Here is a 22416-nt window from a genome sequence, read left to right on the forward strand (position 1 = left end):
TCATAATTTTTTTCCTTGACTTTGGCCCCACAAGACCAGCCCATCCGTGCTTTGCCCTCACAGTGAGGGCTGCTCCTATTGCCACACATTCCCCACCATGATAGTCTGGACGCTTAGACAGTGAGCCAAAATAACCCTTTCCTTCAAGATTGTTTTGTAAGACATTCTGTAACAGCAACAACCAAAAGTAACTGATACAGAAGTTAGATGGGACATTCAACCTTTCTGGTAAAGGATTAAGTGTAAAATATGCTAGGTCACATTATAGCTATTGGACCAACAAGCGATAGATATCTTTGGAGCCAAAGATAAAATCTATAAATATTTATTCATGCATAGAACTGTTCTGGAAATCCTTCTCTGTAGAGCTCATGGAAGAAACCACAGGCTTTCATAGCAGGAACAGGGAAAGAGTGTGGTGGTATTGTGTTCCCCCAAATATTGTACACCCTAATAAATTTATCTGGGGTCAGAGAACAGAACAGCCATTAGATATAGAGGCCAGAAAATGGTGGCACACACGCCTTTAATCCTAGCATTTCAGAGGCAGAAATCCATCCAGATCTCTATGAGTTCAAGGCCACGCTGGAAACAGCCAAGCATGGTGACTCACGCATTTAATCCCATGAAGTGAGCCTTTAATCCCAGGAAGTAATGGCAGGAAGCAGAAAGGTATTTAAGGCATGAGGATGAGGAACCCAAAAGCCTGGTTAAGCTTTTAGGCTTTGAGCAGCACAGTTCAGCTGAGATCCATTTGAATGAGGACTCAGAGGTATCCAGTCTGAGGAAACAGGATCAGCTGAGGAATTGGCAAGGTGAGGTGGCTGTGGCTTGTTCTGCTTCTCTGATCTTCCAGCATGCACCCCAATACCTGGCTCCAGGTTTGCTTCTACTAATAAGACCTTTTAAGATTCTTGCTACGAAAGAGTGGCAGAGTTGATTTTCAGACCACAGATACAACGCCATTAGACTTAGGATGGCCAACCACGTATGTGGATAATTCCTAAAGAGAAAATGCCTTTACTCAGTTTGTACTGGCAAAATTCTTGGCAATATAATTATTTTGTTCAGTTTAGCGGTGTGAAACCCTGGTGGGGTAAGCAAATGCTTTTCGGGGGGGGGGGGGGAGAGGTGACTGCTAAAGGTCAGTTTGAACACTGGAAAATTCTGTGGTCAGACTCAAAGCCACTTAAAGATCATTTCATAGATAACCAGCAAGGTGGGACTTGCACCCAGACTCTTCACTTACTCATTGTATTAATAGAAAGGGGTGGGGGAAGTGTCAACTGAATTAACTTCCTGATTTGTAGCTTTTATCTTTTTTTGGGGGGGGGGAGGGGATAAGCTATTTGTGAAGAGCTGGTGGGAGCATAGCTGGGTTAGTTCCAGAGTGATCAGGCAGGACTTACTCAAATGAAGCATGCATGGAGTCCATGAGCCTGAAATGCTATCCAGGGTAGAGACCTAGGAAAGCCTCCCCATCATGTGATTTGAGACAGGTGTAAGCATGCTGACTGGAAACAGAGGAGTAGAGATAGCCAAGTTGTCCATCACTAGAGAGATGAAAAGATGAAAAGGCCAGGGTGTGAATAAGGGCATAGAAGGCAGCAGAGATGAGCTGGAGAGGTGGCTCTCAATGTGTAATGGCAGAATCACCGTCACCAACATTACCACTGATAACGTAATCAAATTCACGGTCCCCACCCCAATTCTAGTGAATCGGAAGAGCTGGTGCTGGGACCCAGGGGACTGCTTTTAAAATAAGCTCTCTAAGGAGATTCTGGTAGATGGTCAAGCTTGAAGGCTACTAGATTAGACATTTATATGGGCAGATGTTACAATACAGCTAAGGAGATTTTGCTTCCTTGTGGATCTCTGGCAATGACTGTAACAAGTGTCTTTGTCAGACTTTAGGCAGGGATGCTGGCACCTAGTGATGCAATCCAGGGGTTCTACCGATAATGCACAGGGCAGAAATGCACAGTCTAGAACTGGCAAAGTCTAAATGTTCATGGAGCTGACATGGAGGAGTCCCAATACAATGCTTTCATCAAACTCGCTTGTCTTTCCTAAACTTAGCTGTGTTTAGAAGATGCACAAATGCTACAGTTCTTCATGAGCTATTCTGCTATTCAGTTAGGAAGAGCAAATATCAGCCTATGATATTTTGTACTAAAGAATGTTGGCCCCAGTGCTGAGAAATAACTCAGGCCAGTTCTTAAATGATGCTAAGGCTTAACCTGTGTCAATGTACAGATCGTGATAGGTTTTCACCTCAAGGGTGATTACTGGTCCATACTTTCCTCTTTTCTGACTCAGTACTGCACACATGTGTATGTGATACCTTTCTCTCCTTGTTGCATTCTAAAAATATGCATATTTTTGTCATATTATCGAGCAATAAATTATTCTAGGGAACATGTTTTCTTCCATAAACTTTAACCCATGTGCATGTTATACATTGTAATTTCTGTTGACTTCCAAAGATTACTTTATTGCTGTTCATATTTTATGTTCATACTCAGATATTTGGATCAATACTAAATAATCACCACTGCCCCCCTATTCTGGATGTGCCTTTTTGTGTCCCACTTGACAATAGTTTCTTACCTTGTAATGGATTTTTGGGTCACATGCGGTTGTGCTTGCCTGGTGTCATGATTTGCTTGTGATATTGCTTAAGCCTTTGAACTGTAAGTAGCATGATATTTCTTTTTTGGAAAAGTGATAGTTTATTATTACCTGTCCACATTGCCTGTTTCCTCATGACATTTGCTTGATCATTCTACATTTAATGCTTAGTGTATAGTTCTTACAAACAAGGAAGAGTTAAATCAGCAAGAAATGAAACATGAGTGTTGGAAAACTTCCCATACACCAGTAAGCATATGCAATCTGAAGCTGATATATTTAACTGGCATTTGTTATTTTCAAAAGAAAGAGACGGGAAATACAGGCAAATGTTGATATGACTCAAACCCCCATGCTTGTTCAAACAAACCAACAGGAAGTTGGGTAGCACAGCCTAAGTGGTAGGGTAGAAACCACCTGGCTGGGATAGTGGTTCTTCCTCCCAATTTCAGGAACTCACCTGTGGTGGGAGGGATCTGCCTTGCCCCCCGCCACTGTGGTTTCCTAGCATCACTGATCCTCCTACAGACTTCTGCCCTCGGGCACCCTGCAATTGTTCCTATTTCACTAAGGGTCTTCACTACCACTTAGGTTCCTTACCCAGAAACCATTAGAGGACTTTTCTTTTTTCTCCACCTTCCAGATCAATCTAGAAACAATTCTCTATGCTGAAGTGTTTCAAAATATGACCCCTCCCCTTGCCTAGCTTCTCAGTCACTTTAGACTCTATTAATTCTTGCTAGTTGAGTATAATGGCCTTGAAATGGCTGGTTATTTAACTTTTATAGCTATATATAATTCATTAATTATTATCTAAATTGTACATATTTATGGAGTATGATGATCATTCATTACATGAATGCAATATATGATGATTAAGTGAAGGTCTTCCTGTCTCAAATGTATAAAAGTAGTTTTGATTAAATTGCAGTATTGCACATACTTATGAGATTTAGTGTGACATTTCAGTACATGTCCGTGATGGCACTGACCAAATCAGGGTGATCGATGTGCTCCCTCCTTATCATTGCTATGCATGGATTCTTCCTGCTCTTCCTAGTTTTTCATGAACCATCCAATAGGTCATTGTGAATGATGTCCACCCTGCTGTGCTGGAGACCAGAGCCCATCCCATCTCTCTGACAGTGTTTGGTATCAGCCATGCAGTGCATTCTTGGCCATGCATTTGAACACATGTTTGGCTGGTTCCGAATTTCCTTTTTCCTGATTTAAAAGGTGCTTTTAAGCTGAAAAATGTTGTATATTCTACACTCTAGAGTTAGGAATAGAACCATCATAGAAATAGTTATATGCTATTATCTAAGTGACTTAAGATTTGAAAAAAAAATTAACCAACCAACTAACCTACCAATCAATATCTCAAATGCTTCATGAACTAGAAATACGGGTCATTAAGACTTCTCATATGCCTCACAATTCTTATATGTGTCACTTGTCATTTATAAAATGACATAGTGACATATCTTCTGTTTCTATCCTATGTAGTATCTAAATATGAAACAGCATTTCTGTCAATGTATACTCATATACACAGAGCACTAAGGTTAGTTAGGAAGACTAAAGTAAAATGTTATTTACATCACATCACAAAAACTTGAAAAGGACCAGCAGACAGTGCTTTCCTTAGGCACTCTTGCTACACACTCACAAGGTCTTCCTCCTGGGATGGTTCACTGTTCCTTATTCTCAAGCCTCCAGCCAGCTACCTGCCCATTAACTCTTCTTACCTAGTAGTTTTTAGCTACTATCTCTGTGCCTTGGCTTCAATAAGTCTTCAGGACTCCTCTTTCAGTCTCAAATAGCTGGTGGGACAATGGGGAAAGAGACCTTAGACATTGCTGGTGGGAATGTAAATTATTCCAACCAATATGAAATTTTCCTCCAAAAATCTAAAAATAAAACTTTCCTATGATGCAGCTAGATCATTCATGAGACTATACCAAAGTCAACACAACAGAGAGATACTTGCTCATCTTTGTTTTCTGAGACAGCTGAGTTGTGGAATCAAGGTAGATGTCTATCAACAGATAACTGAATAAAGAAAATGTGATGTATATACACAAGGGAATTGTCTTCAGACATACAGAAGAGTGAAATCACATCATTTGTTGGAAAATGTATGCAATTCATGATCATTTTATATTATGTAAAATAAGCCATCCTTACAAAGACAAATATCATAAATTCTCTTCCATTTGTAGATTCTAGGCAGTGCATAGATACATAAAATCATATATATTTGTGGCATGACACAGTCTGGAGGAAGGCGGGGGTGGAGAAGTAGTGAAGACAGGAGAGAGCACTGGGAAATGAACATGGTCAAAGGGCATGCTATACTTGAAAGAATTGTCAATATGAAGTCTATATGTGCAATGGAGATATACTAGTAAAAATTTTAGAAGTGCTTATATCAGTGTCTTTGCAAATGAAGTCAGCATCTTCCTAGGAAGAACTCTCCTGTATCCATTAAGAACAAATTATCATTCTCCCTTAAAGGGCAGTAGGGTTCCCTACACAAGTTAATTTTTTTTATAATGTAAATTGATATTAACTGTACCATTATTTGTTGAGAAAATCTGATGAGCTCACAGTGGGAAATAAAAGAAGAAATCTGCTTTCATTGAATATAGAACCTACATATTTAATAAGTGACGCTCACTGTTAATGAGTAATTATAGAAGTCATTTAAGAAAGGAATCCAAACCTATGAAGTCACATCAAATGTGAGTCTAACCTAGAGTAGGATATGAGAGAATACGTACAAGGAAGGGAGTTAGATGGAGTGGCTCTAGATGAACAAGGTTCCCTATGGAGAGAAACAGAAATATCAACCCAGGTGTGTTGGATTTGCAAGTTTCCATGGTAGAAATGTTCCCAGTATGGCGGAGTTCAAGCTGTCAGTGCTCACTGTCTATATACGGAGTCAAGAAGACAAGTGCAGCCAGCACCATTATGATGCAATTCTATCCTGGAGAAATGACTCAAGAGATACAGATAGTGCTGCAACTTAGTGAAAACAATCATGAATGATGCGTTGTGAACATTTATTCCCTTTGTTTTAAAATATAACATGTCTACAAGTTTATGTATTTATTTTTAATAACAGAACCATTTAATAACCAATTGTGAAATTCCTACATAATGTAATGGTCAGTCTTCATGAGCCCATCAAGCTGTATCCAGCATAGCAATGAAAGCAGAATGGATATGATCAAGCATGCGTGATACACAGAGCATGGACAAAGGCCTGTGGTGAGGAGAGGCTTGGTTTGTGGGTAGAGGAGCAATAGTCTGACTCTACTTAGAAAAGCCCCACTGCGGTGAGGAGGATTGTCCCCATGGTCTCTGAGTAGCTTTTATTTGAAATGCTATTACATAGAAATTGAGTTTGAGTGGGTTGGGTGCCCTGACAGTTCTTCCGACTCTAAAGTTCCACTATCAGTCAAAGGAAGACTTGTTTTAGGAGGCATATGAAGTGGTGAGAAGTGATGAATTAACAACCTAGAACCTAGAAATGGTGTCTTGCACATTTATAAATACATCTGTAAATAGATCAGGCATCTGAGGACCAAAACACTCTTGTCTTCAAATTAAGAGTGTCAGGAAGCAGAGGGAGGCAGGTGTTTTTCCTCTCCTACCCTTTTCATGGGTTCCTATTTTTGCAACATCACTTTCTCCAAGTGTCAGACAATTATGTCTAATATATATATTTTGCCAGTATCATTCTGGGAACGAAAATGGTAATTATTTATGCCACTCCCTTTTGGTGGGAGAGGATGGAGCTGTAAACCCTGCAGCATTGGGAAAAGCCTCCTCCAAGAGATTTCAGAGATCATTATCCAAGATTAGGAAGAACAGCATATACTTTTCAGCTAGGAGAGAAATAACCTACCAGCCACCTCTATTTCAGTTATGACTGTGGTTGTGGCTGTGGCAGCGATAAACTCCCCTGTCCTCCTAGATTTTAGACATAACTTCCTGACACACAACTGCCTGCCTCTCAGGTGCATCAGCTAACATCTGCTCTTATCTTCCCCATGGCAACAGTCCTGCTCCCAAACAGCCCTGCATTCATCCTTGGCCAACAAGCCCTTCAGATGTCACCACCCTGGACATCCCTGATAGCAGCCTACATTCTCTTTTTTGCTCTCCATTCAGATCCTGTCCCCATCATCATGATTTGAGTTGGTCTTAAGGAAAACATCCTTGGAGACAGTCAAATTCCTGTTTCATGCTGTGCTTGATAAAGTAGCGAAGCTCTCTGGACCTCTGTTCCCTCATATGTATTATGAGGATTAGAATATTTGTTTTTTTCCAGGTTAAGGAAGTGAATGCTTCAAAGTGTCTGGTGCAAGCAATTAATGACAGTATCATGCTTTCTATGATTGCTGCTTATATTGGCTGCATGGCTTAACATGAATCTATATACTTGTCAAAGCTCTGTAATTTGCTCAATCTCTCTGCCATCCATAATGTCTACTTTCTCTTGCTGGCCATAGTTGACAGTTGATTCACTCTGTGCATGCTGTGCTATTGAAAGATGTTTCTACCATTTATAGCTGCTGAAATAAAGGCTAGCTATCTGGAGAGGCTCTGCAGAGATGTCCCTCTTCACAGACAATGGGTCTTCCTCCATGCCCACCTTACACATGTGTCTTTCTCCCAAGCTGTTGAGTCTGGAAGTATATTGCCAATGTTTACTCCTTGAAGTGAATTTTCAAAGTTATCAGATGGCTCACTGCCTCTTTAGACAATATACCTTGTTCTCTATTATTCATACATGTTTACAAAGAAAGAAGGCATATTTCCTATGTGCTTGCACTCAGGTGGTTGTAGTCATTATCTCATTTCTTTCCACAAACAGCCACATGAAAAATGTGCTCTTCACTTGGTTCTATAATTAAGTTAAGCAAAAGCCAAAGACTAGGGAACTGGCCTCCAGTTCCAGGATTTGCAAAGCCTGTACTTGGTTTGCCTGACATGAAAACCAAAGAACTTGGTGGCATCTGCTACATTAAATCTATGAGCAAACTTACAGCTTCCCCATTCTGATGGGAGGAGCACCATTACTTCTTAGAATAAGATGGCAACATCAGTATTATTGAATGTTCAAGACAGAAATTTTTGATGTCACCCAACCCAAGCTTTTCTTCCTCTTTGAGAATCCAGTCCCTTTGAATGGGTCCAGCTTATTGACATATTAATAATTTTCCTACATTTTGAGGTTAGAACAAGAAGTTTAATGGACTTACCATTAAAGGCACAGCACTTCAGTAAGTAATCAGCTAAATGGCCACAGCTGCGTTCACCAGGTGTCTTCTATGTTATGGTCCAAATCCTAGCTGATATGAGAAACAACCAGAAAATTTTCTTGTCAGAATGCTTGGCATCTGGATCAGTGCTTTTTGTTCAGGGGATCATCCCTTGGTGGCTCTCTTGTGTGGTTCCAGGACTTTTAAGGACCTTGCCTATTTCATGAGTTTAGAGGCCAAGAAGAAGCCACATCAGTTGGAAGCCCTGGCCTGCCATTCATGGGAACATGAAGATGTCAGCAGAAGCATATGCTCCTGTGGCCCAAGGACAAAGCAGGAGAGCAGAACCCAGATGGGGCCATCAGTCCCACCCACAGCTGTGTTGACATCAAACAGGAAGCATAAGGCTAGCTTCCCTCTTCAGATCTTTCTAGAACAAAGGTATCAACTATACCATTTATTTTCTTTCTTTCTAGGCTCTCTGTGTACAGTCTAGGTGCTGATCTTTTGTTGTACACGTTACAAACAATCTTCTCCCAGGATACGGCTTGCCTTCTCACTGTTCTCATGGAGTCTTTTGATGAAAAGAAGTTCACATCCTATTCTGTATTGATTGGTGAGGGTTGCCTGGAGCGTCAGTTTACAAAAGGATCTGAGAATGAGCTGGCTCGGTAGAAATGAGCACCATGATCTATTGGAGACTTCTGACAACGATGAGAGCCCCCAGGTCCATCAATTCACAGTGCTGGAATAAGGTATCTAACTAGACAATGATTTCAGGCCATATTTCTACTCATGCTCTCAATGGGTAGAAGCCTGGGGATGGGCTAATGACATGATAGATAAAGAGCAGAAATAATACAGACTATTAGGAGATGAAAGACACATGTTATCCTTTAAGGAGAAGGTAGAAGTTTACCTTTCTAGTAAAGATGAATTACTCTCTAGACTGATGAATGAATGACTGTGTCAAGTAGAAAAAAATTATAAGAAATTTCAGTTATACAAAGTCAGTCTAGCCTAGAGTTCCACCTGCAGCCTGTCACCTCCAGACAACAGCCTGGTGTTAGGAACTTAAAGGTCTGAAGCAACGTTCATGTTACATACTCTCATTAAAAACTTCAACAAAAAAGTAAAAGGCACAAAGTAATTTTTAGAGGTGACGGCAATCTGTTACCTTGATAGTATAGTGATGGGATGTCTACAAAGCCATCAACTTGTATATATTAAACAAATTACCTACCAATTATAGGTCAGAAACTCCATTTGAAATACAAGAATACCTCATGGAATGTCAACAGGCAGTGGATGAACATACTGGTAAATCCTTGAGAGCGACAGCAGCTTGATAGGCCTTCTCGTTTCAAGTATGGTGGCTGTGGTGAGGGAGGAGTTTAGAGAGCTAGTGACTGGGTATTTAAAAGATCACGGCAAGGGGGATATGATGGTTGTTTATCAGCCTGACTTTATTTAGAATCACTTAGGAGACGCACTGTGCATATCTGCCAGGGTGTTGACAGGGAGGATTAACTGGAGTAAAAAAAAAAAAAAGAAAAAAAAAAGAAAAAAAAAAAAACCCTTAATGTGGATTTCACTTTCCAACAAGCAGCCCAAACAGAGAAGTCTGAGAAAAAGCAGCCCGCGTGTATCTTACTATTTGTTTCTTTCTGAGAGAGTGTAGCTACTACCACTGCTGCTCTGTCCAGCTGGCATCAGACTTCAGCCTTTTTTTTTTTTTTTAATATGGATTCGCCACGTGCAGTACCCCTTCCTGTTTTCCTTTTCTCACAGCTCGGATATTTGGAATTGAGCCAGGAAGGAGGAATCTAGCACTTCAGAACCTCACAGTAGGCTTACTCTTAGGCTGTCTGTGAGTCAATACAGTTCTGCTTCATCAAGTTCCTGTCCCAGGTCCCCAGATCATGTTTCCGTCTTCAGTAGAAACAGGCATTATCCAAGTAGGCAACCTTGACCAATTGTTAGAACTCTTTGAGGACTCCACTGCTTGCCTGAAACAGAATCGTTCCTAATTCATACAGTAGATAGATATGAAGCTTTACGCAGAGGGATGGTGAAACACACACACTATGCTATACCCCAAACATCTTCTCTAAGTGTTCAACAAATAAAGTGATTGCCATGGTGACGATGGTGATTATGATGTATGCTGACCTCTGGTTCCCTAGGTGTCATACCTTAGTGACTTCACTATCCTAACTTGCTCCAGAGAGATGAGTGTGTGTGTGTGGTTTGTGAGGAAGCAAGGCACTGGTAAATGCAAGAGTGCAGGGCCAAGCAGGAAGAAAAGCTGAAGAAAGAAGCAAAAGCCAATTAAATAAATTCTAATTTTAAGCTTTCCATGGCTCTTTGTGGCTTCAGGAGAAAGGCAATTATATGATTATAATGTGAAGACAGTATGCAAATGAACTCATCTTGCCCAAACTCTCATACTGACATGAATTTGGGAGGAGGATCGTTTGGGTGGGATGTGCAGGAAGCTGGGGGGCAGGGAATGGGAGGTGTAAATGACCATATTTCATTGTATACATGTTTAAGAATCACAAGAACAGAGCAAAATTAGTAGGAGCAATCATTTTCATGTCATAAGAGCATATTTTGAGTATGGTAAATTGAAAATATCTGAATATGACCTTCTCCCTGGCTCTGCTTGTTCTCTCTCCATTTCATACAACGTGTATGTGTGTGTGTGTGTGTGTGTGTGTGTGTGTGTGTGTGTGTGTGTGTGTGTGTGTGTGTAGGTAATTATTGGTCTTGCCAACTAGACAAGAAGCTCCTATAGGCTGTGGACTAACTGGCTGCTTCCCTTTTGTTTTCTGGTAGCAGATGGGCAGGGAGAATCTGTTTGTGAAACAAATAAGAGTTGACTATAATGAAGCTTCTCAGACACGGGGTCTGTAAACAGTTCTCAAAGGGCAAACATGAAAATGTAGTGATTTAGAACCAGAGTAAACAGAAACAAAGCAAGCTTGTGAGTAGAAAGGAGATATCTGTGATGTGTCATCAATCGTATTGGTTGGTGGATAAGAAAGCTTCCAATCACAGCATTAGAGAGAAGACTGAAATGAAGGGAAATACTTGGGACAATGGAGACCACCAGAGAGACAGATGCCACCGGCAAAGCAATCGAGCTACTGTGTTTAATGCAGCGCCTGAGCAGAGGCTCAAATGAAAGGAGAGAATCTGCACTATTAAAATGCGTTTTCCCTTTATGTCTTATCTGCTTCTTTCACAGGCTATTTTTGGTAAGTCGACATTAGCCTTCTAACAAAATGCCAATTAAACCAACTTTCAATAGGCTGTGTTTAGAAGACTCGATCCGAAGATGAAAGTGTATTAGCTCTGCAGTCAGTGTAGATGCGCGATTCTAATCCTAGTTGGATAATGACTGAAATTCTCTGTTGTTGCCACTGGGGGATAGCAACATAAACCGGAAAAGCTGCTCTCCATGTAAGGCATGGAGCTCTCCTGGGCTCACTTCTTTGTCTTGGAGTTTTCTCCTTTTTCTTTTCGCCACCAGTTCTTCCCTCGATGGTAACTTGCTTTCCACATCTTGCCAAATGACAGCAAGCATTCATGTTTGTCATCTAAACTGGCAATACATTCTAGTCGCTGCTGGTATTTTGAATGTTTTGTGTGACATCAGCTTTTGCCTGTTTCTGGGAATCTGAGTCCAGCTTCTGGGCACCTTTTACCTTTGTATTGCAGTTGCTCAGGGTGGAGTGTCAGTTTACACACATGGTTTGTTTTTTTAGAAAACGACCTCGAAGGGGATCAAACAAAGGTTTAAGACCTGGGTCTGCACGCACCTTTCCAGAGTAATCCAATTCTGACTGTCTTCCCATTTTCACGCCCTGCTGCTCTGTTGCCTGTCTTGCTTCTCCTCCTCCTTTGACTGGTCCTCATCCAATTTACTAACTCCTCATCAGGCATCACCATCCTTGTCCCATCTGCCTCTCTGAGCTCTTCTTCTGTTTTACTATCAGTTCCCCTTCATGTGTCTTGACACTACCTGGGAATATATTTTTACATTGTTGACTACATACTACTACTCAACCAGGACAGACTGATGGAGACAGATTGAGTACTTGTCCAGCCCATTACTGCAAAATAAAAAGAGTTTAAAATAATAATATAAAGATAGTCAGGTAGTTACCTCCATACTTAGTTATTGATTAATGCAGATGATAAATGGAGGTGAACTATGGTTAGTAAGAGAGACAGAGAGATAGAGGTCGATGGATTCAGAAAAAGACACTAGAGACAGAGCTAAAAGAATTATGCAGTGATTTAAGGCCAATGTAGACGTCCTATTTTAACCCTTTTCCATTTTTGAGAAGACTTTTTCATTTAATTTCTCAGGCAATTTTCAGAGCATCCATTTTAAATCACAGTTAAGGTTTTCCTCTCTAGTCTCTGACTGAAAAGGTAGAAATCCCAAATTTTGTTGTCGTTGTTCAATTGAATACATATTTAACTTTGAAAGTTACGCACAATTGACTTTGTTTGGGGCTAGTATAAGAAAATAAAATATTCGTGTCGACTATCTTTGGTAAGATGTTTTAAGTGTGGATAGGTGGTAGGAGCTCCATCAACTGTGCCAAACAAGGACATAGATGATTTATGTTGGTGGGTATCACCTTAAGTCTCAGTAGATCTAAAAGGGATTGCTGTTTCTTGGTCCTTGTATCTTTCATGCTAAAAATCATGCCAGTGAGTAGAAGGTGTTGCCATAACACAGCTGCCTGGCATTCTTCTTATGGCTTCTCTGTTGTGTGGTGGGTGTGTTTCATATATCTAACATCTTTGGGGACCAGAGTTGGCTTCCTTGTAGTGAAGCAGTTCTAACTCATGGGGCTGATTACAGTCACTTGTCCAGAATGAAGTTTTGTTTCCTTAGGGAGCAAATTGGAGATTTTCACAGAGCACTAAAATGGAGAAATCAGGCTCTCTTTCTTGGTAGCTGCATTGATAATTAGATATGAAATTCAGAGATGGGCAATGAAGCCTCAAGGTTGGAGAGGGCTGTCTGAGCTCTGCGTGACTAACATCCTGCAGGTTTAGGACCTGAGAATATTGAAGAGTAAGGAATGAGGAATGAATTCACCAAATTTCCTTGAGCGCTTGGGAGTTAAGGATAATATATATATATATATATATATATATGTATATGTATATGTATGTATATGTATGTATGTATATGTAACCAAATATTCAAAATCTTTGTCTTTACATAAAATGTCTGAATTTGATTTTGTACTTATTATTATTATCTATACGTATTATCCAATATCACCAAGACCAGACTGACTTATGCAAGACTTACATTATTTGAGGTTTCTTATCATATCTCAATTGACTTGCTGTCTATTCTCTTTCCTTCCTAGCCTGTAAACAGAGGTGTCCATTCCAGGCACTACACAGACATTAGTACATCTATTGCAGTAAGTTACTAGGAATTTTTCATAAACCCTGATCTAAGCAACTTCTATGTAATTATTAACCATGAGCTGATATATAAAAATGAAGATTAGAATGTTAATCAGACAAAAATCAGATGTTATTCTTGACTGTAACCATGATTAAATGGCTCGACTTCTCCACCCTTTCCTGGTATTGGGTGCTGGAGCTATGAAATGAAGATTCACCTATTTGAGTTCTTACAGAGATACAACAAGCTAATTCAAGAAAAGCATGCCTAGGTGTACCTAACACTCATCAGGTACTGCCAGGCTTTCTGCTAGCATCAAAATAAAAGTTTTTTTACAAAACTCTCCACCTACTGGGGTCTATCATAGAGATGCCCTGATAGTTTGCTGTTTTCTTGACTTCCTGCAATTGGTGTAGTCAAAACTACTTAAAAAAAACTTAAACATCACCCCTTCCATGCTATTCAAGAATAAAATACATTCAACAGAGGACATGCATGCAGGGTGTATCATATTTGATGTGTTGTCCTCCAATCTTTGATTACCACAGGAGCAGAGGTTTAGTTTGTGGGTTTGGCAGCCAACACCATGGCTGACCCAGTTTCTTTAGCTTCTCTAATATCCAGTCCCAAGAGGCTGCTCCTTCCACATATGCACACCTGGGCATCTCTCATCTTCTCCCTTTGACAAGCAGCATTTGGCTGGAGGATTCTGCAAGACAGAAGGCCCCTGCCTTGCCTATATATCAGTCATTACACAGGAAATTGTATGGGAGTCCTTAAGCAGAGAAACATAGGCTATCTCAACCAGTGGTTCCTATGACTTCATAGACCATGTTTAGGTCGTTTCCTGTGCCTCACACTCTCACTTGCTTCACTTCTGACATAAAATCTCCTTTTTGACCTCATTCCAAGCAATAATGCTTTGTTTTAGGGATTTGGGGTCCTCTGTTGCCTCTTCCTACAAGTATGGCATGTCTAGGTTTCTTAGTGATACCGTGAATCCTTCCTGGGGGTATCTGGTGAAATGCTACTTTCTCAGTCCATTTCCTGGAGGCATTCAGTAAATAGCAACAACACCCTCTTTGCCCCTTTCTATCTAGTTAGGCTGTTTCTATTATTCTCACCAGACAGGTCTCCTTATGTTGAAACTGGCTCATTATAAAGGGCTCATGAGAACAAGCTGCTTATCATATTGGATCTTGGCTGTTCAGAAAAGCATGTGAGCTGCCACTCACTACCACCTCACTGAGGATGACTGCAGCCCCACCTGTCTCCAAAGTGTCATTCAGGCTTAGAGCTGCTTATTGTTGGTTTAAGTCAGGCTCAGTTTCTGGCAGCTCCCTCAAACTTACCATTGTTTTGCATTCATAAATAACTATTCCAGCCTAAAGTTCCCCTATATTACTGGAAAAGTGACAGATTCTATCTATGGATACATCTGGGTTCAGGTTAGGCTACAGTTATATTCCAGTATCAATAAAGGACTGATTCTAAGATCTTCCCCCCAAACCAAGTTGTGTGAGTACTCAATCTCTTATGTCAAATGAAATAATAGTTAGTAAACTTACACAATCTTTGCATATACTATAAATTATATATGATACCTATTGTAATGTTGATGCTATGAAAGAGCCACGATACTGTATTGTTTAAAGAATAACTGGAAAAGAACCTGTATTTTATTTTTTCATCCAAGATTTGTTGGATTTAACGTGCCGGAATCCGTGGATACATTCAGCAGACTGTACTGGGTCACACATACAGACCCTGGCAACAGGCAACTCAGTATGAGTTTCTGCTCAGCCTCTCTTGGCTAGGTGACCTTGAACCAGTTGCTTAGCCCACTTCTGTGGAAGAGGACAGCACACGTGCTGACAAGCGCATTTGTTCCATGGAAATGAGTTCCTTCCATCAGAGCACCATTCCTGGCATATGTAAGACTTGGTCAATGGTTGTGCTTCTGTTTGTCACCTAAATCATATCCCTGGCCAGATCAAGAGCTTTGTTCTCCTCATGGCCCACAACATCTGCCAGAGCCTCCCACTCAGCAGGTGCTCAATTACTCTGTTGACTTTTGGTAGAATTATTTCCCACAAGAAATGTCACAGGAGATGCTTTGGAAAAGCACACAGAGGCAGTTCTATTTGTAATGCTGTCTGAGGACTAAGAGGACAGAGGAGGGACTCAAAGGGAAGTTTCTGGAACATTCCTTTGGGAAACATTTTCTCAATATCTAGTATGTGCTAACGACCACGCTCTGAGCTCCAGGGATGTGTCAGAACAGGCACAACTCCTCTTTTGCATGGGATGTGGGGACAGGGACATGCAAACCAGTGCCTGGACCAAGGCAAGGAGGTTCCGAGAGGCAGGTGGTGCCTGTGGCTGTGTCTCTGTCATCTGTGGACGGGAATGTCCTAGACAATTATAGCTTCAGGATTAGTCAGTGGCCCCTATTTCTGTGTCTGCGTGCTGTAGCAGCGATTCTGAAAATGAGAATGGTGTTAAAATTGAAAATGGAATTAGGTCTCTTGGGAACGAGAGCAGAAGTGGTTTGGGGAGAAAATATGCAAACTGTGTAAAAGAAGAAGCAGAGATTCCATCACAATTGTTGAGTTTTTTCAGCTTCCAATATGGTCTGAAAGAGAGTTCTGAAGACTTAACATTTGTTTCCTTATAGTTCCAGCTGACTAATTAATAAGAGAGCTTCAATCCTCAATGACCCCTTCTCACAGGATATGAAGATGGTAGAACCCTGCGGAGTGGCTGGGGGCCTGGCAGAGGAGTGAAGGTTCTTGCTTCCTGGTCCTCAGTCAGGACATCTCGGCTTACGTGTCTGTCCCCACCTATTAGTTTCCCATCTCTTCTGGCAACGTGTTTCAAAAAGAACAGCAAAAATTAAGATACTTTTCCGATTAAAGTAGGCATAAATTACCACCCTCACTAACAATTTTAGGAAATAAAAGGTAAAGTTAGGCATTCTGAAAATTTACTTGCTTCACAAGTAAATTCTGGTTCTCAGTTAATCTTCTTACACCCAGGGCTGTGTTCCTACCGAAAGCTTAAATAGACACAAGACTATTATGTAAAAAAATGGGTTCTACCTCTACATGCTAGCAATGAGCCACCAGAAGACGGAGAAGGCAATTACATTCAGCATAGCAGTAACTGTAACAAACATATTAAGAATACATTTTTTAAGAGTGCAAGGTTGATAACTGAAATGTTGTTGAGAGAAAGTAGGGATGAAGGTGGGGGACAGACCTACGAAATGAAGAAAGAGAAAATACCAGTGTAGAGTAGGGTAACTGGGAGGGGGAGAAGTGTGTGTGTGGGAACCAAAGGACAGTGGGTGTGTGTGAGGAGTATCAACCAAAATAAAATATGTTCAAAAATACCACATAGAAACCCATTGCTTTATGTTAATTATAATAAGAAATCACAGAGGAATCTACGTAAGGGGAAAGTGCTCCTCTGTCCACACAACAGGAAACTGGAGACTGTTAGGGCAAGAACACTTTTGAAATCGATCTATAGATTCAATACACCAATCACCAAGCCACAGGATTTCTTTTGAAGAGAGGCACGAGTGGATCATGACATGTACAGTGATAAGCTCTGTAAATGACTAAAAGGGGAATTCAGATATTGGATTCCAAACCTTACCCCAGCCCTCCCGTTCTCAGGAATGTGTGGCACTGGGGTGGCTATACAAGCAGAGAACTGTGAGTGGAATCAAGGGCATTAGAGATGCGTGGTATTTGCCAAAGAAGTTTAAGATGTGTTTTCCTCCCAAGGACAGCAGCAAGAGCAGGAACAAGCCACACGATGAGAGCATGAACTTACAACTCATGTATCTGAACACACCGAAACTTCTGTTAGTGGCTTTTCTTATGACAAAGCACATTTCAAAAGAAACCTAAAGAAGTAGGGGATTATTTATTCTTCTATTTTTTACTGAAAATAGATTTTTCCATATAATCCATTCTGGTTATGGTTTCCCTTCCCCACCTCCCCCCAGTTCCTCCTCATCTCCCTTCCCATCTAAATCCACACCCTTCCTTCCTCCCTCCCTCCCTCCCTTCCTTTCTTCCTTTCTTCCCCTCTCTTTGTCACTGTCTCTTTCTCTTTCTTTCTTTCAATAGAAAACAGACAGGCATCTAAAAATAATTTTAAAAAAGATAAAATAAAAACTAGCCAACTGGGACACAACAATAGAAATAAACAAACAGACAAACAAACAAACAGAAAGAAAGAGCCAAAGGAAAAGCATAAGAAGGACTTGTAGATGAGAGACACGTATGTTCACACACGGAAATCCCATACAAACACAAAATCAGCAACCATAGTGTATACACAAAAGACCTGTAAAATTAAAAAAAAAAAAAGCCAAAGAAGCTCCAAAAGTGCTGCTGAGCTTGTTTTGTGTTCGTCATCTGTGGCTGGGCATGGGGCCAGAGAGGCCCCAGGAGAGGGATTATTTTGGCTAATGCTTGAGGGTATAGCCTTTCATGACATCATGGTGGGAAAGGAGGGCCAAGGGAACAAGAGGCGGGTGGTCATGTTGCATTTGCAGCCATGAAGAGAAGAGAGAGACTGAGGAAGAGCAATGGCACAGCCTGGGGCAGGGGGCATGAGCAAGAGCATGTGTACACATGGGCTGGTTCTTACACATGAGCTGGTGCCCACACATGTGCCAGTGCTCACGCATGTGCCAGTGCCCACACGTGCCAGTGCCCACACATGTGCTGGTTCCTATACATGTGCTGGTGCTCAGCTTACTCTCCCCTTTTTATTCAGTTCAGGACTCCATCCACGGAATGGAACCACCCGTACTTGGGGTAGATGGTCCTACTTTAATGAACCAAATGTAGAAAAGCCCAAGTAGTATAGTGTGTGACTCCGTTGATAAGGAACAGGCAAGTGCAGAGAGACAGGAAGATTCGTAGCTACCAGGAAGGAGAAGGAGGACAAATGGGAAGTGGATGTGGGAGTCCTTAATGGGTGATGGGTGATGCAGATGTTCTCCAATAGTGGTACCCAGATAGTGGTAATGGTTGCACAGCTCTGAGCACACTAAGATCCATTGGTTGGGGTGCTTTGGCAAGGTGACTTTTATGAATATATTGATTCTATTTCAATGAAGCTGATAGTCAGTCACAACAACAGCCAAAACAACATTGTTGACAATAGAAATCATTCAGGACCACAGTACTTGGGATTCCTATCCATGTTGACCTTGCCGGAAACCCAGAAATTATTACCCCACTTCTCTGGTATTTCTGTGCATGCTAGGAAATAGCATTTGAGTAGGAATTTGAATAGTCATTATGGTAATCACACAGTCCCATTCTACAGTTTCATGTTACAGTCTATTTTCTCGTTACAGTCCATTTTCTTGTGAGCCGAGGTGGGATGTTTTATTCCACTAAGCACTTAGTGTTCATCTCACCAATTGACTCCTAGATTTATAATTGGCTCCATTTTTTCCCAGAAACCAAATCAAAATCCAGGAAGTAAACAAAAATTCCCAAACTCATAAAATAACTCATAAAAGAACTAAGACTAGTCCAACTTCACAGACCACTTTCAATTCTTATTCTGTGCTGAACCCATTCAAAACTAAAACCCACCTCCCTGTAATTGCTGATTCCTCCTCTTTCATAACCCTGCTACCTGTGAGTTTCCCACTTCTCTTATTTGAAGATGTTTTCATGACCCCTCTAGCCTTTTCTTCTACACACTAACCTTCTCAGTCCCCTTTACTTCTTCCTTAGGTTTTTAAGTTATTGTCTTGAACCCATCCTGCTCTAAAGCAAAGGGTCTGGAGGCAAAAATATATGAAGGCATTTCTCCAACCATGCTGCTTCAGGCACCTTAAAAATGCATGCTTACCTCCTTCAACCAGGCTTTAAAGTCAGGCAATTTTGGCAAATTGTGTCTGTGAAAAAACTGGAATTCAGATAGGTTAAGGTTTTGCCCAAGATAATCTAGTCATAAAACAGCAGATCCAGGAATGAAATTGGGATCTTCTTGCATTTACTACTGACTTGAATTCATTTGCCTATTAAGAATCCTAGACCTTCAACATCAGAAACAAATAAGAATTGACTCCAGTCTCCAAAAGAGTCCTACTGAAGAACTAGCATTCTCTAAGCAACTAGGGGTTGTAGATCTTAGGGTGGATGCTAGTTTGCAAACAGGTGTATTTGTTGTAATCAGAAGTCCCTAAAATTTAGAAGGGCTCTTTGTTTGCTGGGTGAGCTATTTACTCTTGAAAGGAAAAAACAAATCGTTTGCTCAGCATGGTTTGATGTCACTGTTTTTCTTACCATAGTGAGGTAGTGTCCCAGAGAGAACATTCCTTAGCTTCTCATTCCTTTCTCCCAGGACTCCCTCTTCACAGGGTGCCTTTTAACTGCAGCAATGCCAAAAAAAAGCAGTTATTTTGATCAAAGCATAAAATGCATCTTTTATTCTGAGAAATATTTTCCCCTAAAATGTCTGGAGTCCTGGGCAGCACTCCTTGCTGGAGAAGCCCAGTCTTTGGCTACAGACGCTGGTTACACCCAGAGGTGGCTAGAAGCTCTCTTTATAGGTCAGGGCTTTGACCAGTGAAGGCATAAAGCTTGCTTTTAGTGAGGCAGTTGTTAAGGGAGTCTGCACAAGATCAAACTATGGCAAGTAGTCAACAGAAGGCAGCTTTTCCCAAGACTTCCCAGGAAGTGGTTCTTGCTCCCCAGCAGAGGCGACAGAGGTCACAGGAAGAGCTTTCAAGGGTGACATGGCTGCATTTTAGTTCACAGTTACTTTCAACATGAAGAGTGAGGAATGGAGGGTGGAGCAAGGGTCTGAGCAGCACCATCTGCTGCAGGTAGAGGTCCAGAAAGGAGAGAAAAATGAAGTCCTCTGGTGGAGTTCTTTGAGGGGCCAGAAGGCAGGTAGTGAGCACCCAAAACATCCTTTTTCCATATAGACTGAGCATCCCAAATGGCTGCCAGTGCAGCAAAGGGGTTCCACCTGTGCAGTAGTCAGGGTTTTCCAGATCTCCATAGCAGGGATTCTCAGCCAGTGATTTAAAAACATCAGGAACGAAATTTGAGATTTGGAACATTTTTGTTCAAATATTATGGATAAGGCATACTCAGTCCATAGAATTAGCCCTGGTGGTAAATGATTCTAAACAATCTCTGAGTGTGTGTGTGTGTGTGTGTGTGTGTGTGTGTGTGTGTGTGTGTGTGTTTGATATGAAAAGTTCAAATATTAAGCTTTAAACTCAGATCTATGCCACTCCACGTATTTGGCATTATGTCTCATAGTTTCACCACTTCACGAAAGAAAAACTCTTTCCTGATTCAATTAGGCATTTTGGCATGTATGAACATTAAAAAAGTAGTGTATGTTTTGTGATAAATTATATTTTCTATTTCTCCAAACCACTCCTTATTCCTTTTCTAAAACTCCTATTGGAAGCCACTATTGGGAGGTGAAATCTCATGATTGGCACCTTCACTCTTCATTCAAGCATTTACTTAGCAAATGAAGCAAATTCATAGGGCCTGGAGGTGCAGCAGTGAAAATGTAAATGAAGTCCTTGGCCCCACAGATGTGCGCCACTGAGAAGAGGTCATCGCCAGACTAAGACTTCTATAGCACACTGGGACTTAGCCCTGGGGAACTGGGAGAAGCTGAGGGCAGAGGCAACTGTGTAGTCGCATGGGTCATGTGGTTAGGGATCCCTTCTTTGAGGCAGTGACATTTCAGCAGATCTGAATGACACACAAGGACATATTCCAGGCAGAAGCTCCTGTCAGCTTCTCTTCAGTAGTGGTTTTGTGGAGGGAGATTATAGTGGAAATGCCACTGTTTGCTTAAGAACTGAGCAGTATTTGGGGGAATTGTTGCTCAGTAGATGATGCCTGTGATCTAGATGTAGCATCATGGTTGCAAGATAACTGCCTGCTATAGAGAGGTACTGCCCAGCAGTCACTCACTGAATTAGTTTAATCTGAATGAAAACTCCTTTCAAGTTGTACATTTCCATAGAATCATGAGATGATTCTGTGTTTGCTTTTCTATAAGGAACCATCATATATAAGTTTATGGCTCTGGGGCCTCTAGGATTTTTTTCTCAAGGACTCCTGCTTGTCTGGGAGGCATAGGAGCAACCATGGCAGCAAGTTGAACAAGCCAGTCTGACGTGGTTCAATAAAACTTTATTTATATACAGGCTGTAGGTGCCTGGTCCTGGTTTATGGATCCTTCTCTGGAGGGGTTCCTCTGGGGCTGTCTGAAATCTGGATGGATGTCTGTTTTCTCATGAAAAAACAACTGCTAGGCTTTCTTTCTTGTTTTTGGCCCCCCCTCTTTGCCTTCATATCTCCACCACCACTATCAGCTGTCTGTCTGCTCCATGCTCAGACTTCCAAACCTAGGTACTCACTTGTGCGCTACATTGGCCAATCTATAGGCAACTATACTGAGGTCTATTCTAAACTACAAGTCATGAGGTTCTAAGTTAGGAGAAAATGAGTTAAGCGGCAAAGAGAAGATATGAGCCAGCCCTAAGGAAAATTGTTTATGCTGCAGAATGTGAACCACTTGAAGGTTCTGAAGGCTCTTGGGTTTCTGGTTCTTTTTCCTAGGGTGTTAGTTATATTCTGGAGAGCTCAGGATTCTGGGTAAGAATAAAAAGATGAAATTGCAGGACATAATCTCTGTTGTCAGTCAACTGAATCCCTCTGGTTTTGAGAAAAACGTGAAGACTCTGCTTTTTCTACAGAATTTAAGGAGAACAGAAATGTACAATAGAGTTACTCCTATCGAAGTGCTGCCTGTCCAGTGTATGGACTACTCCTCGCAGTTTCAGCTGAGTGAATGGGAATGATTGAAAATTGGTCACTTGAAAATGACTGCAGGGATAGCAAAACTTTCATCCAGCCTTTTGGGTTACCCAGGGGAGTAATCAGGCGATCACATGGCACAAGTGAGACAGGAACCTTCACAAGCTACTTGGCTAAACATGATGGGAGGGCTGCTGACAAAGCATCAGGTCTGACTTTGGGT

The 22416-nt window shown here is 41.3% G+C and overlaps 1 protein-coding gene across 5 annotated transcripts in view; it reads right to left on the reverse strand.

The window, feature by feature from the left end:
* Positions 1 to 22416, reverse strand: part of Clnk (cytokine dependent hematopoietic cell linker) — a 241106-nt gene that overhangs the window by 216229 nt on the left and 2461 nt on the right. The window contains exons 4-7 of one of the 5 annotated variants that reach the window (XM_076546189.1): positions 19683 to 19768; positions 19246 to 19302; positions 11732 to 11934; positions 7905 to 7994 (exon numbers count right to left, since the gene is read on the reverse strand). In XM_076546189.1, the coding sequence (XP_076402304.1) occupies positions 7905 to 7907 (3 nt within the window). In that variant the 5' untranslated portion in view covers positions 7908 to 7994; positions 11732 to 11934; positions 19246 to 19302; positions 19683 to 19768. Of the gene's footprint in view, positions 1 to 7904; positions 7995 to 8358; positions 9134 to 9558; positions 11696 to 11731; positions 12026 to 19245; positions 19303 to 19682; positions 19769 to 22416 lie in introns of those variants that run through there. The other 4 variants (XM_076546190.1, XM_076546192.1, XM_076546191.1 and 1 more) reach the window with 4 other exon arrangements.

This window comes from Peromyscus maniculatus, chromosome 10 (genome assembly GCF_049852395.1).
Source record: "Peromyscus maniculatus bairdii isolate BWxNUB_F1_BW_parent chromosome 10, HU_Pman_BW_mat_3.1, whole genome shotgun sequence".
NCBI classification, from domain to species: Eukaryota; Metazoa; Chordata; class Mammalia; order Rodentia; family Cricetidae; genus Peromyscus; species Peromyscus maniculatus.